General features: G+C 41.7%; 1 protein-coding gene across 1 annotated transcript in view; it reads right to left on the minus strand.

Moving 5' to 3' along the window:
• Positions 1-299: 299 nt before the first annotated feature.
• Positions 300-23,776, minus strand: part of LOC121870590 (mucin-5AC-like) — an 87,579-nt gene continuing 64,102 nt past the window's right edge. Inside the window, exons 3-6 of the mRNA XM_042372423.1 lie at positions 13,291-13,365; positions 8,992-9,152; positions 8,178-8,372; positions 300-5,458 (exon numbers count right to left, since the gene is read on the minus strand). Of these exons, the coding sequence (XP_042228357.1) occupies positions 3,833-5,458; positions 8,178-8,372; positions 8,992-9,152; positions 13,291-13,365 (2,057 nt within the window). The 3' untranslated portion in view covers positions 300-3,832. The remainder of the gene's footprint in view (positions 5,459-8,177; positions 8,373-8,991; positions 9,153-13,290; positions 13,366-23,776) is intronic.

Consider the following 23,776-nt stretch of genomic DNA (forward strand, 5'->3'; position numbering starts at 1 on the left):
CACAAACAAACTCTCACGTTTAGGTCACTGACGCACTCAGCAACTCACTCACTCACTCACCAACTTACAAATTCAATCAGTCATATACTAACTCATTCACTCATAAACTAACTTACTCATAAACTCACAATCTCACTCACAAACTAACTCAAATTCACTCACTTACATATCCACTCATACACTTACAAACTCACTCACAAACATACAATCTCACTCACTCACTCACTCACTCACTCACTCACTCACTCACTCACAAACTCTCTCCTTAAGGGAATCTCAAGAGGTTAATGAAACATCAATTTATTAGAAAAGAGAGTTTATTTATATTCTTAAAATAGTTGTATATACATTAACCTAAACAAGACATGTTATTAGTGGAGTAATGAAGATGTGTTGACAAAACTGAGGCCATTTTTGACGAGACTGTTTTAAGTGAACAATTCTTATTTTACTAAGTTTACGTTTACGTCAATTACCAGTGTACATAAACGATTTACCATATTGCATAGATCATTTATCAAATTACATAAATCCTTTACCAAATTACGTAAGTCATTTATCACAATACATGTCATTCACCTAATTACAATAAGTCATTTATCACATTATAGAAATCATTTACCAAATTAAGCTTCATTTACATTCGCTATCTACCTCTCATAACCTGACTTGTAAAACAAAGATTTATTTTTACAAATATATAAATGGGTTTACTTTTTAAATAGACCTGTGAACATACAGACATATTCCTATATCTTACAATATGAAGTAATATTACCTACTGGCTTTTTGTTTTGGTCATTATATTCAAATAATTTAATCAGTGATAAACAACAAGAATTATTGACTACCGATCAGACAATACATTCAGATTACCATTCATACAGTGGAGTTCTGATTACCATAATTGAACTCTGAGCACCTTTCAGATTAATTCTGAATAACGATTAGAATTCTGACTTCAGTTTAGACAACATAATTCTAACAACCTGTAAGGCCATAGAATTTTGTTTAACATCCAAACAATTGAATTCTGACTCACCATTCATGCACAAGAAATCTGACTTTCGTTTGTAAACACTAGTAACTGACTATCCTGAAGGAGTTTACGGTGACAAGGAGCTTCATCTCCTCTCCGCCACAGAGCCGCACCTCCTGACTGACCAGTGATGTACTGTACGTGTAGAGAGATAATGACTTACATGGAGTGTGTGGCACTTAAGTTGGCCCTAGCTGTTGAGGGCCAAAGTGGCACTGACACTTAACACACTCACTGCCAACGTCTGTACTTGGAGCACCAGTCCCCAGAATATTCATGAACTTCGCCTTTCTATCAGCAGGGCCTTATGAGAGTGCGGCGTGATACCGTGTTCACCTTCCTCTGGAAACATTTGACAGCAGACGAGCACGACACATCATGAGGCTTGGAATCCATAGTTTATTATTTTTTTTAATACTGGTTTATGACTGGGTTTTTTTATCCATGATTGTTCTGTAACCCTTTCATGGTCTTGTTTCTTAAGGATGCTGTTCGTGTTATTCTCACGGTGAGGAAGCCTTTGGATGATGAACACAAGGAGAGTAACACATGATCGCTTTTGTCACCCTCGCCTTGGGCCAAGAATGATACACCACAACACAGTCAACTCGAAAACCTCTTGTCTCATCGTTTCCTTGACTGCATTATATTAACAAAATCTTTGTAACACAATGTCAAAATCAGCGTTACTGATCCTTGAAGATTGTTATTGGTTCCTTACGGCACTAAGGAGACCCAGTCAATACACAGTGAAGGGGAAGGGGAAACAATTATATAAGTCCACTTAAAAGATATACACATGCAATTAAAAAAAATTGTGATTTACTTCCCTGCCAAGCATTTACTTTCTCTCCCCCAAGAAACACTCTGACTTGAGCAAAGCTTTCTTTTCTTCCAACCTTAATCGGTGAATCGTTTTGCTATAAGATAATTTTTTCTACAAAATCTGGGGTTTGTGGTCATACAACAACCCTCTTCTGAACCGGCCAGATGGATGTGTTAAGCTTAAACTCTTACTCACAGAACCTTGCCATTGAAGGCAACAAACCCTTTGGTTAGTGAATGAATTCCGAGAAAGAGAGGAATGTGTTTATTTATTTGTTTGTCACGAACCGATAACAAAGACCAAGTAAAGTGCTTAGCCGTTCATTCAGTCTGCGTCATTATCGATCAAATTAGCGGCACTACGGCCCAAGTTAACCAGTCAGCCAATCAAGGGATGCGTCATCACTGGCCAGGTAACTGTTACCTTGGGCTAGATTTATTTATCATTTAATCGAAAAATTTTGCCAACAATGACTAAGGTTATCAATGACCGTGGATTAAGTTGACTGATTAGCTAATCACAGAATTTACGTTCCCAGAACCCGGGTGTCCTGACACCTATAGAGTTATGGCAGACCAAGACAAGAGTTTGAATCATTGACAATCCTCCCAATCAATAATTTCTAAAAAAAAAAAAAATATCAATCAGAAATTTCTTGGAATGACTACAAAATGCCCCTAGAGAAGAATCCAGCCCACATACCCTCACACTTCACCACAATATACAGTATATATGTCGCTCTATATCATAGACTCTAGAGAATTAACAAGACTCGTACAAGACAGTCGAGAATACATTGGTAATCGTTTAACAAGAAAACAAATATTACACAAAAATCTTAAAAAGTTGAAACAATCGCCATAATTTACGATCAAAACAGTTTGCCCGGTAATCTCCTGTTTGTAGGATTATTAATAATTATTTTTTCTTCAGATTTTAAAGTTCTACATAGTTTTCCAATACATGATTTAAAGTTCCACATCGCTGTAGAATCAAAGAACCACATTGCCTGCTGTAAAGTTTTATTATTCTTTTAATCAGTCATAACTGGCCTAAAATTAAACACAAAACTACCAATTGTACCGGTATGTTATGCAATGGTGACAGTTCAACTACAGACTGAAAATAAATCCCCCCAAAAGAATTATCTTGTTCTCTCAACGTAGATTTTGGCGAGTGGTTCAGACACGATTCTTTTAATAAGTGAAATGAAAAAAAAATAAAAAATATGTAAATTAATTTCACCTAACTGCAAACGATGATATGATACATACCAAAAGCTAATAATTATCTTCCAACAATTTTCGGGCTGGAAGGAGTTTATACAGTGTGACGCTGGGGAGTGCTTTACAGACATGCCACGAAGATATTCATAGAGACATCAAATAAATATCTCAAAAATGTATGCTGCTTAATATATTCACTTTCGGTGATTTTTTTTCAGGAAATTAGAATCGACAAATGCAAAAAAATAAAGACCAGAACTTTCCTTGGTTCCAAGTACTCTATTGGAAGGTTTAGTTTTCATGTAAGAATTATCCATATTTTTTATTCTTTGAAAATATTTGTTCTGATTCCTAACTCTGCTGTTTTAGATTAAAGTCTAAGATGTAACTGATGACCTTGAATTTAAATAAAGGATAAGGTGAGTCGACAGTTGGGGTCAACAGGTCTCCAAAGCACTCCCACCTGGTCCTCGACGTCCTTGAGGCATTTGGATTATTTGAGCTGGGGTGGGTCCCTCACGCACACACACAAACGTACATACATCATGTACACATTTATATACAGTCCAGGTACGCACAAGCGATTATATACAGCGAAGACACACTCTCATAAATACCACCAGGCTACTGAGGTGCTGACAGCCTCATGTCAGGAGGCTGACGCCCACCCTGGCAGCTCCACTCAGAGGGTTCAGTTCTTGCCAGGGAGGGAGGAAGGGGAAGGGGGTTGGTAGGAAATTTTTAAAACTTAATATCAGAAACTTCTACTTCTGCTCCAGAGGTGACCACTATAGTACGATACACAGTGGTGGTAAACGTTGGTGGTGCGGGACAAAGGTTACTAGCCCGCGGGACGCCTGCTAGGAGTGACGGAGAACTGGGTAAGGCTGTCGTAGCACTGCTCTCCACCTCTGAGCTCTCCATACTGAGAGACGAGGTCAACTCCGGCAGTATTTCATTTTCACTCTCATCCAGGACTTCTTGGCTATAGAAGTCTACCCACTTCTGTAACGAGTGAAGCATTTGACGCACTTGGTTGGGGTCTAAAGTTTTCAGAAGATTTACGATCTTCTGTGGGTCTGTTACTGGAGGCATCTCGGGGATCCTGGTGCTCGTTGATGACACAGTAGTTGCAGTGGATGAATATAATTTAGTCATTGGTTGCTCATTTACATTTCTGCGCCTTCGAGAGGAGCCGAGAGACCGAAGGAGGATAGTTTGAACTCTTGTGTGGAACTGGCCAGGTTCAGAACCACTGATGTACATGGTTAAGACTGTGCTCAGACCTCCACCTACAGGTGAAGGTTCTGGGGTCTCTGGGGGCTTCACTGGGACTTTGGATCTGTCCTCTTGACGTATACCCCCAATAGGTGGTATAGAATTAGTGGTCACTCGGGGTCGCGGCATACTTCTGGAGCGAGGAGGCGAAGACGACCCTCGGTCTTCCAGGTTTCCGCGGCGCCGTGTAGATATTTCACGGTCACGTCTTTGGCCAAAAGGTCGGAATGAAGGCGTCTCTTCATCGAAATACTGAGACTCAACAGCTGGAACGAAGCGTGTGCTTGGAGCTCTGCCGCTACTTCCTATGGTGGCGGGTCGCCGCTGATCACTGGTCCTTGAGAATGTGCGGCGACGATTTGAAGCAGAAAATCTTTCGTTTTCTCGAGGACTGGATTCTGTCGTGCTGATGCCGTTGGTATCAACTCTTTCTTTTCGATGAAACTTGCTGTAGCGCGTGTCGGTCGCCGCCCTGCCCGTGGATGATGATGATGAACCACCAGAAGTCACACTAGCCACACGGTCACTGAGGGTAAAACCGCGCAGCACATTGAACTTCGGAGTCTCTTCCACTGGATCTTCATAATCAGTGTAATCTTGCGGTTCACTGAATCTACTGGCGCCAGTATTTCTGTTCCTGGATGGAGGACCTCTGAAATTTCGGACACCGCCATTGCTGCCGCTGCTGCTGCCGCTGCTGCTGCTGCTGCTTGGGCTGCTGGAGGTCGTTGAGTCACTGAAAGGATCACCTCCCGCCTGCTCGTCATAATTCTGGAGCAGTGAAGAAAGTGCTGCCAACATCTGACTGTCAATATCTGGACCCTGTAAGCCACCTGTTAGACTAGTTAGGTCTAACTGCGACAGGTCCAAGTTAGCCAGATCTAACCCAGTGGCGTCCAGGTCCAGTGTGGAGGTGGTGGTTGGCTCGTGAACGACGGAGGTGGCCCCTAGTGTCACATCGAACACCGAGTATTGTCCATTGAGGCCTCGGGTCCTAGTCTCCGTCAGGGTGATGTGTACTGGCAGCGTCTGGACTATGGAGGGCTGGAAGACGGAAGACTCAGTGAAGTACTCAGTCGCCGTGATCACCTGCAACATACCACCTCCTTTACTACAATTGATAGACAATAACATAGTCATACTACTTGATAAAATACTAGTACAATAAGATTAAAAATAACTGCTCTAAAAAGTGATACCGCAAGTAATAGTCCAAGAATGTTAACCAGGAAAATACTAAGAGGTTAGTACTAAAAGAATTTATTAAAAGCTATTGTAAAATTAATTGTATTGCTTACAAATACACAAACATATATAATTTTATACGTACGTGTGTCTATGCATGTTTGTTTTCAGAATATTTTATAAAAAAACATGTTTTTATCACATATTAAATATTATAATGTAAAAGGTGAATATTAAGAAATTTAATATATAACTAAAAACACATTAAACTGTATGCGAAACTTTTGTATATGTGTTTCATCATTGTCTTTAGGATTATGTGTTGAAATCCATTGTCTGCTAAACTCTGATGGACCTACAATACCCTCTTGGAGGTAAGAATGTGAGGTGACACAGTACTGTCGGGCGACCGTGTGGTGCAGCTATCCGACATCTGCTGGACAGGAGAGAGGTCGAGCTGGTCTAGACACTCTAGAGTTAAAAGACAAGGTCAAGCCGAGTCAGTAGAAGTCAAGTGGTAGGGACAGGTCAAGTGGTAAGGACAGGTCAAGTGGTAGGGACAGGTCAAGTGGTAAGGGAAGGTCAAGTGGTAAGGGCAGGTCAAGTGGTAGGGACAGGTCAACTGGTAAGGACAGGTCAAGTGGTAGGGACAGGTCAAGTGGTAAGGACAGGTCAAGTGGTAGGGACAGGTCAAGTGGTAAGGGAAGGTCAAGTGGTAAGGGCAGGTCAAGTGGTAGGGACAGGTCAACTGGTAAGGACAGGTCAAGTGATAGGGACAGGTCAAGTGGTAAGGACTGGACAAATGGCGTCTTTGTCTCACTTGTGATATGTACAGACTATTCCAGCGTCCTATAGGCATTGATTATATAACAACTAGTTTAAAAGGATCCGGTTATATACATTATACAATAACACCTTTTGATAATTCCTGTGACGGTATTGTGTGTGAATTGTATGACTGACATACTGAGTTTTAGTATGTGCGTGCGGGTAGTGCACGCAAGAAGTTAATAATAAGTGACAGATAAACTTTGTGAGTGGCAAGTTGTTACTTATCCCACAGTGTCGTGGAGGAGTGACGGCGTGACTGCCCCTCGGCTGCCGCATACCACCTGCAGCTCCAGGTAGGTCAGCTTAGGTCACCTGCTGCTGGTTCCTAACACGTCAGTAATGTTCTGGGAAAGACGCGAATGTCCCCCTCCTTCCCTGACTCATCAAAGCATTGACCGAGATCATTCATCCACCCACATCCTCCTCCTCCATTTACTCACACTCATACTCATTTCCGCCTTCCTCACTGAGACTTTTTAAACTCTCCTACATCTTACATCATACTCTACACTCACATTCACCCTCGACCTACTGGGTGGGACTAGGATAACGCTACCGACCAACCCACAAGGACACTACAAAGCAGTCCTAGACTCTGTTATATTTCACACAAAGCCTGTTCATCGAGCTGATGGCGCCGTGAACCTCATTGGGAACTGCCCGTGCCTCTTATGTGGTGTCAGTAGCATTTTACCGAATCCAGTTGGTATGAAACACGAGGTACCGTATATATACTTCATTTTTAGTCCATATAACACGCGGACTTAGAACATATAATCAACGACCTCACTAGCCAGGAATCGAACCCTCGACCTACTAGGTGGGACAAGGACTGCTTTGTAGTGTCCTTGTGGGTTGGTCGGTAGCGTTCCCTAGTCCCACCTGGCTAGTGAGGTCGTTGATTATATGTTCTAAGTCCGGGTGTTATATGGACTAAAAATGAAGTATATATATACATATGTATGTGTGTGTGTGTGATACAATACACATCATCCGATTTCTAGGGGGGGGGGCATCAAGGCAGAAGCTGTGCTGCATAACAAAACAGTCTACTCTTCTAAGTCTTAATGCGTGTCAGTACTCTGCTGTGGTAAAAATTACTCCAAATCTTACACACTCCAGGTGATTCGGCGTCCACTGACAAGAATCTGGAGGAGATGCTGAGAAATCGAGCAATTAGTAAAAGAGCTTATGTCCATCTGAATAGTTAATAACTTAAGTGCACAACTCAAATGGAAGACTTAGTACGTCTCTCCTTGACCATCCTGTGAGCTTCTTGTACACCGGCCTGGGTCCAGTACGTCGGAGCAGCAGCATCATCAGTGGTTGTACTTGTGCTCACCGGTAAACCAAAGGACAACAGGTGTGACCAACAACTAGTCTGACCCAGATGTAAGGTCGCGACCCTAAACTCTTGCACCAGTGGCCGAGGACGTCATTATCAGAGTCAGCCAGTCACACGCGCCCTTGCTGACGGTGGTGGACGTATAGTACCTCAGTCTTCCTCTTCGTTATTCAGGTAGGTCAAGCAGGTCATTGTGTAGTAACTCAAGTTAGATGATGTCTCTCCAAGGTCCAGATGAGTGTCGTTCATTTGCTGAAGTCGAGTCACCGTAGTCGAAGCTCAGTGACACATCGATAGGTCTTCACTATCAAAGGTAAGATCACTCCGGGTCACAAACAGTCAACCAGAATGGCTGGATGTTTCCGAGAACAAGGTCAAAAGGTCATCTTCCCGGGGGAGTAATGAAGGTCGTGGTCAAAGTCAAGTATAGTAACTCGACTCTCTCACCTCCTCATTGGACTCTGTGATGGTGGTGGTGATCTTCGAGCCGCGGAAGATGACGGGGATGACCTTGGATTCAACGGAAGTAATAGTGGTGACGTAAGAGGTGGTGGATGTGGTGAACTGCGTGGTGGGCGCCACGTCCACGCTCAGCGTCGTCACCGTCTTGGACACCCTCGTCACCGTGGTGGTCGCTGGTCCCTGAAGAAGAACAACACAATACTTATGAACCTGACACTGACCACATCTCACACACTACCATAAAAGTCGATTACAAAAGATAGTTCATCTCCACGTTGTTGTTTGTGGTAAGAAATCTTATGAAAAACTTAAGAGTGGCCGACAAAGCATAGGCCTATAATCAAAATAACATAGCAGTGATTCATGCAGCAGGGGCAAATAAATGACTTGATTCACTGTAACATGAATTATTAACAGAGGTGGCATCAATATAGTTTTCATTAATACTAAACAATATATAAATGTAACCAATAAGGCACGATACTCTGGTTACACAGACTAGATAAAAATTCTACCATTTATCATTTTTAAAGTATATGATCAACAGAATTTACGACTGGTACATCTTACCTGTTGTCCCTGAACTAGGATGGTAGTTCACCACACAGGTGAACACATAACAAAACTATTGTGTTGGAACCTTTGAAGGAGAAATATGATGTGGAGAAAGTGACTGGCGAGTTGATGATACAAGGATGGAGGCATCAACAGTAGGAGTCACTGGAGGGTGGCAGTATCAACAGTGGCGGGGCCAGTGTGTTTACTGAAGAATACACAAAACTCGATGTACTGTACTGACCTGAGAGCCGAGTAGGGCAGCCAGCTGAGGGTGTGAACTGGATGGGCCTCCAGGGATGCTGCCGGATAGGTACTGATATACCAGCAGGTTAGTTAGGAAGTCCTGGTTTTGACAGGTCCCATCTGCTCCTATTCCTACATATCCTCCCCCTCTGTCGCCTCCTGAAAAACATGACAACAAGGAGTTAGTTCAAACCGGATGATACGTTAGTGGAGATAGTCATCTAAGTGTAACTTTCCAAGCTTCTACTTTTAATATATAACTAAAACAGGTAATTTTTTAACTTCATTTTAAAGATACAGGGAATTATAGTGAAGATTAGAGACTCCAGCTTATTTCACCTAAAGCTTAACGAGATCCTAATCTAAACTAACCTAACAACACAAAACTTAAGCTAACCAAACTTAGCCTACACCCCCCCCCCCCCTGGTAGCGTTAAGTCGGTTAACTCTTCAGGTGAAATAATCTAGGATGCCTAATCTTCAACTGATTCGTTACAGGTGTCCTAAGTTAATAATTTAAATATTTCTTCTGATTAATATAACAAGATATAAAATACCTGTAATTTAAGTTATTAGTGGTTTGTCAACTTTGTGACACTATGTGCAGTCAACTGCAGAAATTGTCCAAATCCAACTGCATGATATGAGGCAGGGGATCTGGTAACACTGTATGGGGAAGAGTTGACAGGTATGTTAGGGGAGGGTTATATTGTGTGTCGGTGCAACGGATGAAAGAGAGAGAGAGAGAGAGAGAGAGAGAGAGAGAGAGAGAGAGAGAGAGAGAGAGAGAGAGACTTTACTCTTTATTTTCTTAACGGCTGAACAGAATATCTACGGGTGCCACTGCTCTCCTGGACTTTATTCTCCATAAAGGTGTTCTCAGAATTTATCCTTTATTTTTTCAGGTGTTCATTTTTTATCAGGGTCCTATTACGTTGTCCCTGTGTGTCTTTTTTTTCACTTTCTTAAAAACAGTCAACAGTTAATCGCCAAATCTTCAATTCTGAGTCATTTAGCTTTAGATCTGGCAGACTTGTAATTTGGTCCTACTCCCCGACTCTTCTTTGTCTTTTTTTGTCTATTTTCACCTTTTTAGGGATTGTGGTGAGTCAGAGATAGCCACAAAACGTATACATTGAGCTGGTGTTCGGTCATATTTACACCAATTAAGATGAAAGTTGGTATGTCCGTAGCGGCAGTGAAGGTGGTGATGGAAGTGGAGAGGAGCTTTGTCGTCGGAAATCACTCGGTTTCTACACGACTCAGGTATCTAGGTCGTGTAAGTTGGCGACCAAGTAGTGTCGTCTCCTGGCGGTAAATAATGACATCCTGTACACGCAGCCGAGTGTAAATGATTATTTATAATCACAGTAAATCATACTCTAGGAGACTTATGTGGCTGTGAAGCACTTGTGTCTATGTGGAAGCCCCCCACCATGAACGAACGTGGGATTACAAGGGTTCCGGTGACACACACACACAAAAATAATGGGATTCTTGGTGTTGACACATATGGCCACTTGTAAACCACGGTGCAGGAGGCTATGAAGCTTCTCGTGAGAAAACCAGATATTTGGTGACGTTATTATGTTCACGAGAGCATGAAACGAACTGGTTAACCCGGAACGATAAAAATGGTAATCATGAAAGCCATTAAGAAGAATCCCTGACACCAGCTTCCCGGGTCAGTCGTTATGGTGCTGAATAGGGTCTTGGTCACCTGGTCTAGGGAGGATAATAAATTGGAGTATTAAATTCCTAGTATGAGGTGTTTCGTCGCACCTATGTTGACCACAACGAGACCGAGAGGAAGACAGTAGGTGAATCAACAAAAATGATTCGAGGTTTCAACCCGAATCAACAAACTCTAAGACTAGTGTGTCGGGGAGTAGATAAACAGTTACCTTACCTGAGTGCTTGTGGTGCATGCTTGTGTGGATATATTTCATACGGATTTATAATTAACGAAAAAAGTATGAAATTTGTAATTATTGCTAATAAGTGCGTGTCGCAAGATACTTAATGAAGTGGGTTGTAGTAGATACATAAACTAGTATGAAACCAGACACCGGACAGTCGGATGGGCCAACCAATCAGAAAAAAAATCAGTAAATTTGGTGAGATACAAAAATTAAGAGTAAACAAAGAATTTTAAAGTCGTCTTCGAGTAAACTTAAAGCAGCATCAGAAGAATGGATCACCTGAAGTTTGCCCATAGCTTATTTCACCTGAAGATTAACCATTCTAACCTAACCCAACCTAACCTAACCTAACTGGACCTAACCTAATCATCCCAGATAGTGTCATGGTGGCTAATTTTCAAGAGACTTAATCTTCAGGTGATCCAGATATATCAACAGCTGCTGTACAGCCACACAGACAACACGGAGTTTTATGCGACCACAGACAATGTTTTTTTTTTCAAACCAGTTTTCAGTCTGACAGTCATAAGTATCAGCATTTTCACTTTTATGCCCAAACCAGAGCGTTTTTTAGCATAGAAAAAAAGAAAACCGGTAGCGGGGAGCCTCAGGGGGGGTGACTTTCATCTGGAGTGGTGATCAGTTGAAGCCCAAAACAAAACAGTAGCATAGGGATCTTGTAACTTTTACTTGGCAGTCGATGGTCAGTTCTCCCACCAGCGTCTATAACGGGAGATACGGAGGAGTGAGAGTGATGATTTGTGTCCACCATCTCGCCTCGACGACCCGCTAATAAAAGTGACGCCTCGATGCCTCTCTCCCACCCTACATTATGACGGAGAGGTGCGGTGAATTGTGGTAATGACATGGTTGTACACGTAAAGTTAATTGATCAACAGTGGGCGTGCAACAAGAAGACACCAGACTTAGTAATGGCGGTGTATCACAACAACCGGTAAAAGTTCAAGCGATATCATCTTCTTCAGTGTGTTTATAAGTATTTACTTAAAATCCAGTTGTAAAAGGCAATAATCAGAGATGTCTTGTGTGTCCTACAGAGCTTAAAGGCTATAAATGATGACTTAATCAGCAAGACACGAGGGTAATATAACGAGGCCAGGTGTCGCCCTCTTGTGCGAGATATCCATTAATCTGGGGATAAGTGTATTATAAAACAAACCTTCTTATAACAGGTAATGTTCTAAATCTAATGTGTAACTATACCTAACCTACGGTAATTTGTAATATTTTAGGAGACGTGATGGTAAAAGGCATCTTTCTGCAGCCATATTCATGCCTCTTATAATTACTGTCATATCCATTCAGAAGTCATAGAAAAGATTGTCATAAACGACTTTAACTCTTGATACTGACACAGCCATAGGAGCGGCAACTCATATAGTCATTAGACAAGGCACTGGGAAGAGAGACTCACCCAGGAAACTTCAGGTAAAATAGTAGCACAGGTACACTTTTTCCCCAAATAGTTCGTGGAAACATTTCCCTCTTCCCGGGTTATATTTCCTAATGTTTACGGTCGCAGGCGCAAAAGCTGTGATCGGCACACAGGGGATACAAATTTTCTACCCGGGCCTTATCTTACGGTCCGAAGTCTACACACTCTCTCTCCCCTCCTTCCTTCCTCATGCCTCCTTTCCTACACAATCTATAATCCACATTCTCTCTCAATCTCAATTATTTCCCCCCTCCCCCCTTCTCAGTAACCCTCGCACACTAACACCCACCTGTCGCACACAAGCATCCACTTGTCACACACCATCACCAAATACCAACACTCACCTACTTCTTTACCTCACACGTCTCCAACATCTAAATGATCAACAACACACAACCTTCTCTTGATATCACCTCTCAGACGAAGAGGGTGCAAGGTTATCATGTTCTTCCAATGTTATGAGTCCTACACGACCTTAAATGGCCATTCCTAGTTACGGGAGAGAGGGGATACAGTCACTGAGGTCATGTTTTTCACAACAAGGTAACCGTGATGGGCAGGTTTATTGCTATGGAGAATATTTTCTTGTGTGTTAATGATCATCCCCAGGGATTAAGAAAGAGAAGAAAGGAAAATAAAGAGGATGAAAGTGCAAAAAAGGAGAAAGGGAAACGGAAGTAGAAGAAGAAAATAAAGGAAAATAACACAGAAGAAAGTTCAGATAAATTCCTCAACTGTGTTCACGCTTTTATTTTATTAGGTAATTGTCTCCGCGAAGGTGATCATCCACCCATACACTCCTCTCATCTGCCATCTCTTACAACCAACGATTTCAAAGTTCTTGGCAGTCAGTCACACTCGACCTTGGACGGCAGTTAGCACTTTCAACTCACACGATCAATCGATTTTACTTTCATACCTGGACAGGAGGAGGAGCGAATAACATCAGTAAGACTAGCGGGAATCAGCCGCTGAGGTGTGAGGACATGGTAGCCTGGAGCAAGGTTGAGAGTGTATACCTTAGTAATATCATAAAGATAAAATTAACGTCACCTCAACTCGCTCAACATTTAATCTAATTGTTCCTTGAATACCGTAAATAATCGATAGACATTGTGGATAGTTTACGTGTTAATTATTTCAAATCATGAAGATCCTGTTAATATACACTGTTACACGCTTAAACGTCTCGAGGCTCCACACACCTGACTGTACTGGTCCTCCAACACGGATTCATACAGTATTACACACTAACTGCTAGCTCACAGAAATCAAAAGTATTCAAACTGACACAAGACAATCGCCTGAAAGTATCCTACAGAAGAACGATATGAACAGTTTTTTTATTGAATTTATTAACTGATGAACTCAATTTTCTGCGTTGTTCACAAGACACTTGGCCCAACTGTCACAAGACGCTAAACAACTCACTGAGGTGACGTCGTTTTTGCTTCCTCCGATAACTGGGCACTTCCAATGCAGTCTCAACTCCGTCCGTATTCAATTCTAAACTCCATAAGAACACACAATTACGATTTTAGCCAAACACTTTTCATTAACAACAACAGTCACTAATTGCATATATTTTTGGGGCCTCTTGGAGATTTGACCTTGTAACAAGAGACGAGACGAGAGGTAGAGGGATGGCGCATCGGTGAGTCAGTAATATACACACCAAGGAACACACTATCACCGTTCTGTTAATGGGCCTTTCCTTCCCTGCCATACAGAGAGGTAAGTTAAAATAAACAGCAATACTCTTCTTACCTTTCTCCCTCTCTCATTCCTTAACACACTCTTAAGGTTAAAACAGACAGAAGCATGCAGTGCCCTCCCTCCATCCTTCCCACCCATTTTTACTCCTCCCTTCCTTCCCTACCATACACAGACGTAAAGTCAAAAGGAACAAACAGCCCAAACAAAAAGTACATACATATCAAAAGTTACTTTTTATACACACCTCACACGAGCCGTCCCAGAACAACTTTCACACACGACCAGTGGTTGACGTAGAGGAGGAGAAGGGGTAGGAGGAGGGGTAGGAATGGGTAAAGAAGAAGGGGAGGAGGAGGAAAGGGGCGAGTGACATTTGTGGTCGGTGCTAAATTTTGGTAGTAATGGTAAAGGAGGCGGGTGGCAGTTAAGGTCGATGGTATGTTGTGGATGTGAATGGTGGTGGTGATGGTAACAGTGGTATGATGTTGGTGGTGGTAATAGTGGTAGTTATGATGGAGGTGGTGGAACAATGGTAACGATGGTAGTAGTGGTAATGGTGGTGGTGGTGGTGGTAATGGTGGTAGTGATGGTGGATGTGGTGGAACAATGGTAACGATGGTAGTATTGGTAATGGTGGTAGTGATACTGATAAGGTAACGGTGATAATAACGATCGAAGTGGATTCATTCGGGAGTTATTTTTCGTGAGTGTTGTGAAGGGTAGTAACTGGCCTCACTACCCTTGTGTCCGCTATTTTGGGGTTCAACCATTGAGTTTAATGAGGTAATTAGTAGTAAAAGTTTAATGTCACTTATGTTAAATTACAAACTCCAGAAATAAATGACGATCAGAATATAATATAAACAATGTAAAAATCATACCCAAGAATTATCTTCCTTATCGCTCTACTTTACAATATATCATAATTTTCAGACATTTTATATAAACTGGCAGATAAATACCAACTCGACACTGAGCTACACCAGACATTGAGTGTGAGTGTCATGATTGGAATGTAGTTTTGACGTACCTGAGAGATATAAATGCAAATTAACATGAACATTCTACACGAAAAAAAATCGAGATGTGAAAGTTTGGAGTTGGAAAAAGGGAATACAAGGACAACTGTGCCAAGATCAACATAGTGCCAAGGTCGACACAGTGTATAGCAGCTGTTGGTAGTACGTGTCTGAGCCCCTTACACAAACACGGTCTACTTCACTCCATATATTAAGATCTGCCGCAGCTGGACCTGCCCGGCGACCACTGGGGCGACGTGGAGAATATGGTTGGTTATGGTGAGTGAGTGTGTACAGGGACGGGGTTAAAATGAGTGTGTGTGTGTGTGTGTGTGTGTGTGTGTGTGTGTGTGTGTGTGTGTGTGTGTGTGTGATATCTATATGGGGTTACGTAATTGTAACCCTTACTCGGAACAGAAAAAAACGTGCATTTTTTAAATAACATTCTTATATATGAAGCTATTTACTAATATAGCTTGTCAGGATCAGAACATATCTGAATAAACCCATATCTATCCCAAACTAATATAAGGCCAAGAAACACACGTTACTTGTGTCTTGTTCTGTGTGTCAGAATACATTACACCTCGTCACACCTTGAATAAACAAGAATATGAATTAGATTTTCTTGTTAGATAAGAATAGTTTTTTTTAGTTTTTTTTATAATTGATTGCTTATTGTTACAGTAAATACCAAGAGGTACTGAGTAAATACCAAGATATTTGTCGCTAGTTCTTTTTTGTGGGTTTAGTTAAGAGAACCTCATTGTGTAGGAAAGAATGACAAAATATATATATATATTTTTTTAAGCTGAATCAACAATCATGACCAGAATATAAGATCCACCCATCTCTCCTTATGTCCGCCCTTCACCTCACAGTCATCAAGAACTTCAGTGACCCATTCTTTGTGACCTTGAAGGAAAGGGGGTCATACCCCACCTGTCACTGGTGTTGGGTTAGTCATCAAGGTATCCCTGAGGAGGACATGACCGTACGCTGCCACAAGATTATAGCGAGTTGGTGATTAATTAGAACGACAGGTTTAGGTGGTGAGGCGCGACAGGTACCGAGGGGCGCCAGTCAAGGTCGAGATGTGGCAGCTTTACCTTAATATTATTACAGGTGAGTGACAGGTGTTATGTAATGAATGAGAACTGGCATCAGACTGTGTGTTAATAAAGGTACTCAGGTATATTAACCCACAAAAGTTATCATGTTTTAACTCTCACTGAAAAGCCAGAAGAGATCCAGTTTACTGTCGAAAAGTCGGTGTGCACCAACAATAATAAACAATACAGTTATTCCTTGTTATACCTGCACAGTTATACATAGATCAAGGTAAATCATTGTATTGTTAATTACTGCAGGTGCGTAGGGGACTCTCAGTCACCCTGTATCACCCCAACAATATATACAGATAAAAGTTCACATTAACCCACTTTTGTTTTAATTATACCAGACAGGTTCACGGCTCAACCCAGAAAGATCAGTCTCTTAATTGTTGATGACTAGTGTATGTACATTACTAACCTAGTCTAAGTGCTTAAAGACCCTTATTGTTAAAGTTAAATAATACATTGGTAGCTTAAGTGCAGCTGGGTGGCTGTGGCGACTCTGTGTGTGTGTGTGACGTCAACTCGGAGCGGTATGGTCGTAAACACCCACCTTACTGCCCACCTCCTGAGATAACGTGTACCATCACACTAATATCCTATGAAAACAATAAATGCTTGGCTACCGACCGTGCCAGGTAGTAGACAATTCATTCGTCTATAAGAATGTGATCCCGTCTATGATTGTCACAGCGGGGTACCTGGGAAGAGGCGAGTCATGCACCCTCTACAGTCTACATCTACACTGATGACAAGCAGTATATAATGGTTGATGGCAGATATAATGGTTGGTGACAGATATAATGGTTGATGGTAGATATAATGGTTGATGGCGAATATAATGGTTGATGGCAGATATAATGGTTGGTGACATATAATGGTTGATGACAGATATAATGGTTGATGGCACATATAATGGTTGATGGCGGATATAATGGTTGATGACCGATATAATGGTTGATGACATTAATATGGTTAGGTTAGGTTCCTTTAAAGAGATTTAGAGGAAACGGAAATTTTTAAAGCTGCCGAAAACTACTGATATTCACACTCATGTAATGTTTCACTCTCCAGGTCAACGATACGAACCCAATAATAATAATAATAATAAGACCAACACCACTATGGGGTTCACACTGCACCCTGTAGGTCAGCTTGTAATCTTGACGGATTACCCTGGCCTGTAGACCATCAGAAGCCTGTAAAAAGTGGCCCATTGTCTACAGCCTGTATCTTCACCACCGCCACCATTATCCTCCTCCCCTCCTTGTCCTATTTATTCTCCTCTTCTCATTCATTTTTCATCGTTTCCAAGCCCCATTTAGGACTTATTTCGTGAGTCCTTCTCCTCCACATCACCACCAATTATCATATTATTCTTCATTATGCTATTTATTTACTTTCTCTTTTGGTTTATTGTGTATCCTGATGTCTTTTCCCTTTCATGTTATCATCATTTTACTTCCTACCTATTACCCTTCACTTTGTTATCACTTAAGCCATTTTTCTCTTTATCCAATTTCGAACTTTCTCTTTAAACTCTGCTATCATCTTCTCTTTCACCTCCCGTCATCAAGTCTTCCTTCCCTGTTCAGAACTTGATGACGGGAGGTGAACGGGCTGTTCACCTTTCCTTCCTCACCTCTCCATCTTCATTAATCTTCTCATTTCCTTGTGTTTATTTCCTTCCGTCCCTCTCCCATTCCTTCACTCTTCCATTTACCCATTTACTTGAACCCACCACCTCTCCATTCACTTGAACTCACTACCTCCCCATTCAATTGAACCCCCCCCCCACCTCTCATTCACCTGAACCCATCACCTGCCTATTCCCCCAACTTTCTCAGAGACCATCACCAGTTTCCCCCACGCCCCGCAATCTACTTGTTCTGCTGTTCTCTAGGGGTAATCCTTCAGGGTCCGTCTGTTCGGCTACCCACCGTCTACTGGTAGGTTGGTGGAGAGAAGAGATGGTTTAATAAAGCACAAAAATCCTTCCCTTGAAAATCGTCCTTCTCAGTGAATTACTGTTGAAAAAAAAAGGGATTGCAGTAGGATTTCGTTTTTATCAGTGAAGGTGAAAGTGCGTCCCATATACATGACGGCCCATATAGGGACAATGTGGATACAGAATATTGTATATTAGGCCTTCCTTACTCCTGGAATGTGTACTTCACCTCCTTCACTTTCCTATCTTGTAAATTTAGGTACTTATTTAGAGCTGGGTGAATTGGGAGTGTTCAGGTCGGAAACCAGCGACCCTTGGGAAAAGAGGCCAGCGCTGTATCCACTCGAACTCCTCGCCCAATAGCAGTACCCAGTCGTGCCTCAATGCCCACTAGAACCAGTATCGCTTTAAACCCTCTCGACATGGCTTTCTACCCACCCAGTTACTCATACTACACGCTACTGCCCCGACCACCACCATTATTATCGACGACTGTACCTTGTCATCACCAGCCACCCCGTATCAAACTACCAAACACCGCAGCTGTTGAGTCGCCGGAGGGAAGTTTGCCCTCTGTTTTTTACCAGAGTGAAATCTTTGACCAAAAAATGAAGACGATTACTGCTTGCTCACTGAAATTATACTTCATTTACCATACTCGGCGAAATGACACTAGAAACCTACTTTTTGCAGGTTTATCGGGCAGTGTAGAAAGCGAAAGCTGTGTACCGGGTTTACGTAACTAGTATTTAAGTGTTACGTGCAATCAAGGACATTATTAAGTAACATGGACACAAGGGAAGGTGTACTATATGTAGTATCAGTATGTAATATAAATCAACGAATGACTGAACAAGTTTGTGTTGTTAAAGTTCCTCTTTCAAGACTTGTGATGAACGCAAATACGTATTATGATACATCCTGTAAGATTATGTCTAATGGTATAGTTACTGAACATTAAATCACTCTTAGTGTTTTAGATAGGAGGAGGAGGAGGAGGAGGAGAAGTAGGATGTAGAGGAGGAAAAGGAGTAGGAGGTTAACTATCTCTCTTACCAGACCCCGAGACAGCTAATCACCTGGAGAAGGTCTAAACCCCCGATAATCATCCAGACCTAAAAGGGTGTCTAATGGCTGAAGGATATTCGCTTCTGTGTAGACCTTAACAGTTGTGTTAGTAGAGTTCTCACGCCCCAAGAACAGATCACGTGAAGATTAGCCACTCCAGCTTATTTCACCTGCCAACTAAGCTCCCAAACCGTAACCTAAACTAAACTAAACACCTAGGTAGCGTTAGGGTGTTTAATTATCAGGTGAAATAAGCTGGGGGCTAATCTTCACGTGATATCATAAACCCTAGATGGAAAATTAGATTGGTTATAGTATTAATTTGTGCTTGTGAGAGCGTGAAGACTCCTTTACTTGCATTCATAAGGGCATGAAGATTCACTTATCTACGTTTATAAGGGCGTGAAGTCTCATTTACCTGCGTCCATAAGGGCATGAAGACTCAGTAATAAAGCTAAAAAACGCGATATCATGTAAAGAAAATTCCTAACAGAACACCACAAGGTTGAGCACATCTAACCATTTAAGATGTAGTTTAGTTGTGCTCCATCCACCGACCAACTTTACCTTCCCCATCCACCGACCAATTTTACCTTCCCCATCCACCGACCAACTCTACCTTCCCCATCCACCGACCAACTTTACCTTCCCCATCCACCGACCAACTCTACCTTTCCCATCCACCGACCAACTTTACCTTCCCCATCCACCGATCAACCCTACCTTTCCCATCAACCGACCAACAGCTAAATGAACACCTTGACTACGGTGGTCAGGTCTCCGTTAGTTGCGAAATGAAACACAGCAAAAAAATCCTGGGTATACAGGTATATGGGCCACTTGTTTATGAAGGTGTGGACGCTGTTTGGAGGCTGATAATTTCGTTGTCTCCTGCAGGCGCCCATTTACCGTTTGTCGAGGTATGACCACAGTTTATATAGAGAGTATTTGTACAGTATGTTAGGTTGACTTAGGTACACAAATAATAATAATAATATTGATGATGATGATAATGATGATGATGATGATGATGATGGCGATGATGAGGATGAGAATGATGATGATGATAATAATAATAATAATAATAATAATAATAATAATAATCATAATACACCGATAACAGTTCTAAAACGTCAGTAACCAGAGTCATCCCATAACCAAGCCTTGAAATCAAACTCATTTACATTCGAATGCACGAATAGAGAATTTTCTAAGAGTTTAGTGTTATCAGCAAGCCATTTTACATCCATTAGTAACCTACATTGAACCACCTATAAATTTATCGATAGAAAGAAATTCATTTAATATCTCCAGGTATTCAGGTACGTTTAATCTTGAAACAAATCACCTTACGTCTAGTCTGCCCCATTCATCGTACATCTAATCTTGAAACCAATCACTTTATATCTAATCGTGAAACTAATTCCTTCAAGCCTAATCTTTCCTCATTCTCTTTACGTCTAATCTTAATACCAATCGTCTTATATTCAATCTTGAAATTAATCACTTTACTTCTCGTCTTCCCCAATCCATCTTACGTCTAATCTCTAAACTAATCGCCATATATCTAATCTTCCAACCAATTACAAAAAATGAGTTAAAACTAAAAGAGACTTCACTAAACACTCCTATACAGTAAGTCTTCTCAGAGGGACATCGAGCTCTCTTAATTCACTCGAGTGTGTAAGAGGATTAAGCTCCTTGAATTAGAATGCTACTTAAGGTGTAGGTTGTGGTCAGTGTTAATTGTGTGTATGTGTGTGTGTGTGTGTGTGTGTGTGTGTGTGTGTGTCAAAAAACCACATGACTGTCACAATATGATTTCACTCACTAAAACAAAACAAAACACAACAAAACTCACAGAAACACATAAAAAACACACAGCACCTCCCTTTACCTTACGCCAGGATCATTAGAGTGCCAAGCCACCATAACCCATTTCTTAAAACTCAACCGTAAATTAGCCTTACCTTTTAACCTTGGTCCCAGGTGACAGGTAGACTGGGGAAGGGGAGGGCGGGTAAAATCTCTTATGAAATGTTTCCTGAGGGCGACTTGTCAGTCAGGTGTGTGTGTGGCGTGAGGTGTTGATGCGTGTTAGAGCAATGTTCCTACGAGAGAGAGAGAGAGAGAGAGAGAGAGAGAGAGAGAGAGAGTCACCATAATCATGGTTTCGTAACGATAGTATTGAACATTTCATCGAGAACCAGATTATAAAAGTGATATGTATCGATGGGGAGTAGCTGCCGCCAGGTGCCTAAAGAGATGGTGATTGATGGTGATGATGATGGTGATGACGGCGTTAGTGGCGGGTGGGCGATTTACTGGTGATAATGGTGTATGATTGATCGTCTTGATGGCATATGATGTTGTTAAATGGTGATGCTGGTGGTGGTGATTGGTTGTGGTAAATGGTGGTTGTGGTGAATGGTGGTGTTGGTGGTGATGGTGGTGGTGATGATGTAAATGGTGGTAACGTTGAAAATAAAGACGTTGGTAGTGAATGGTGGTGATGGTGGAGGTGATGTTGGTGGTGAATGGTGTTTATGGTGAATGGTGGTGATGGTGGTGGTGAATGGTGCTGGTGGTGAATGGCGGTGATTATGGTGATACTGGTTTGTCGTTAGCGGTATTGAAGAAGATGGTGTTGGCGATGAACAGTGGTAATAGTTATATAGTTTTAATGATGATGATCATGATGACGATCATCATCATGATCATCATCATATTGGTGGTGATATGATGATAACTGTGTTGATACTGATAACATTATTGCTGATAGTGATATTTATATAATACTTTTGGTAATAGTCGTAAGAATGCGAGATACTGACAATAGACATAACACCATTACTACCACCATCACCACCACCATTACTACCACCATCACCACCACCATTACTACCACCATTACTACCACCATCACCACCACCATTACTACCACCATCACCACCACCATCACCACCATCACCACCACCATCACCACCATCACCACCATCACCACCATCACCACCATCATCATCACCACCATCATCACCACCATCATCACCACCATCACCACCATCACCACCATCATCACCACCATCACCCATCACCATCACCACCATCATCACCACCATCACCACCATCATCACCACCATCACCACCATCACCACCACCATCACCATCATCACCACCATCACCACCACCATCACCACCATCACCACCATCATCACCACCATCATCCATCTCTCCATCTTCCTCACTCTTCAAGTTTTATAAAACTATAACCCAACAACTCTTAAAGTCTTACTATAGTGAACGGCATCGAAAGTTTCCTCCTCTCTGACTGTAGGCTGAACTCCTCCTCCTCCTCCTCCTCCTCCTCCTCCTCCTTCTCCTCCTCCTCCTCTCTAAAACACCACCACCCGAGAAACACCCGTCGACGAGAACCTCACTTGGGTAAAAACTGGTATATGGAAGGTACCGCGGAGGCAGAGGTTAGTGTAAAGGTCTCTATGGTGGGGGATGACCGAGAGGTGAATAAGTAAACTCTTGAAGGGGAAGGAAAAGAGAATGTACTCAGTCGGTGCAGTTATTAGAAGACGTGCTGGAGGACGAGGTCACGTATAAGTATTGAAGGATGACGTATGAATAGAGATTTATATAAGTCGTCCTTGATGGTAACACTTGTTAACACTGATGGTAAAACTTGTTAACATTGATGGTAAAATATGTTAACATTGATGGTAAAACTTGTTAACACTGATGGTAAAATATGTTAACATTGATGGTAAAACTTGTTAACACTGATGGTAAAATATGTTAACATTGATGGTAAAACTTGTTAACACTGATGGTAAAATATGTTAACATTGATGGTAAAACTTGTTAACACTGATGGTAAAATATGTTAACATTGATGGTAAAACTTGTTAACACTGATGGTAAAATATGTTAACATTGATGGTAAAACTTGTTAACATTGATGGTAAAATATGTTAACATTGATGGTAAAACTTGTTAACACTGATGGTAAAATATGTTAACATTGATGGTAAAACTTGTTAACACTGATGGTAAAATATGTTAACATTGATGGTAAAACTTGTTAACACTGATGATTAAACTTGTTAACCCCATGTCCTCACCTTACTAGTCCTCCCCAACAACCTTCCCCCTCTGCTCTTGTTAACGCTGATTGTAAAAGCTGAGCTGAATATATAGTAAAATTTGCAACACTGCGCTCATGGTACGTTGGCTGAGTGGAAACAACGCTCGTTTTCCGTTCTAAGCGTCACTGGTTCGCAGGCGTGGCTCCCACTCCTACTCCATTCAGTTCATCTCCCGGACCAACGCCCAGGTCGCTCACTTATTGGTCATACGTGACTCATTCATTAGGTGTTGTTGGTGCAGTTTTTATCACACACAGAAATGCAGTATATGGAGAAGGAGCAAGTTAACTGTACTTCAGTGATAATTAACAACAGCCTAAAGTTCAATTTAACAGATAAATAATAGTAATGAATACCTGTATGACATCCAGAGGCTTTTAGTGCT

The sequence above is a fragment of the Homarus americanus genome, unplaced genomic scaffold, assembly GCF_018991925.1.
Source record: "Homarus americanus isolate GMGI-L3 unplaced genomic scaffold, GMGI_Hamer_2.0 scaffold32583, whole genome shotgun sequence".
In the NCBI taxonomy this organism is placed as follows: domain Eukaryota; kingdom Metazoa; phylum Arthropoda; class Malacostraca; order Decapoda; family Nephropidae; genus Homarus; species Homarus americanus.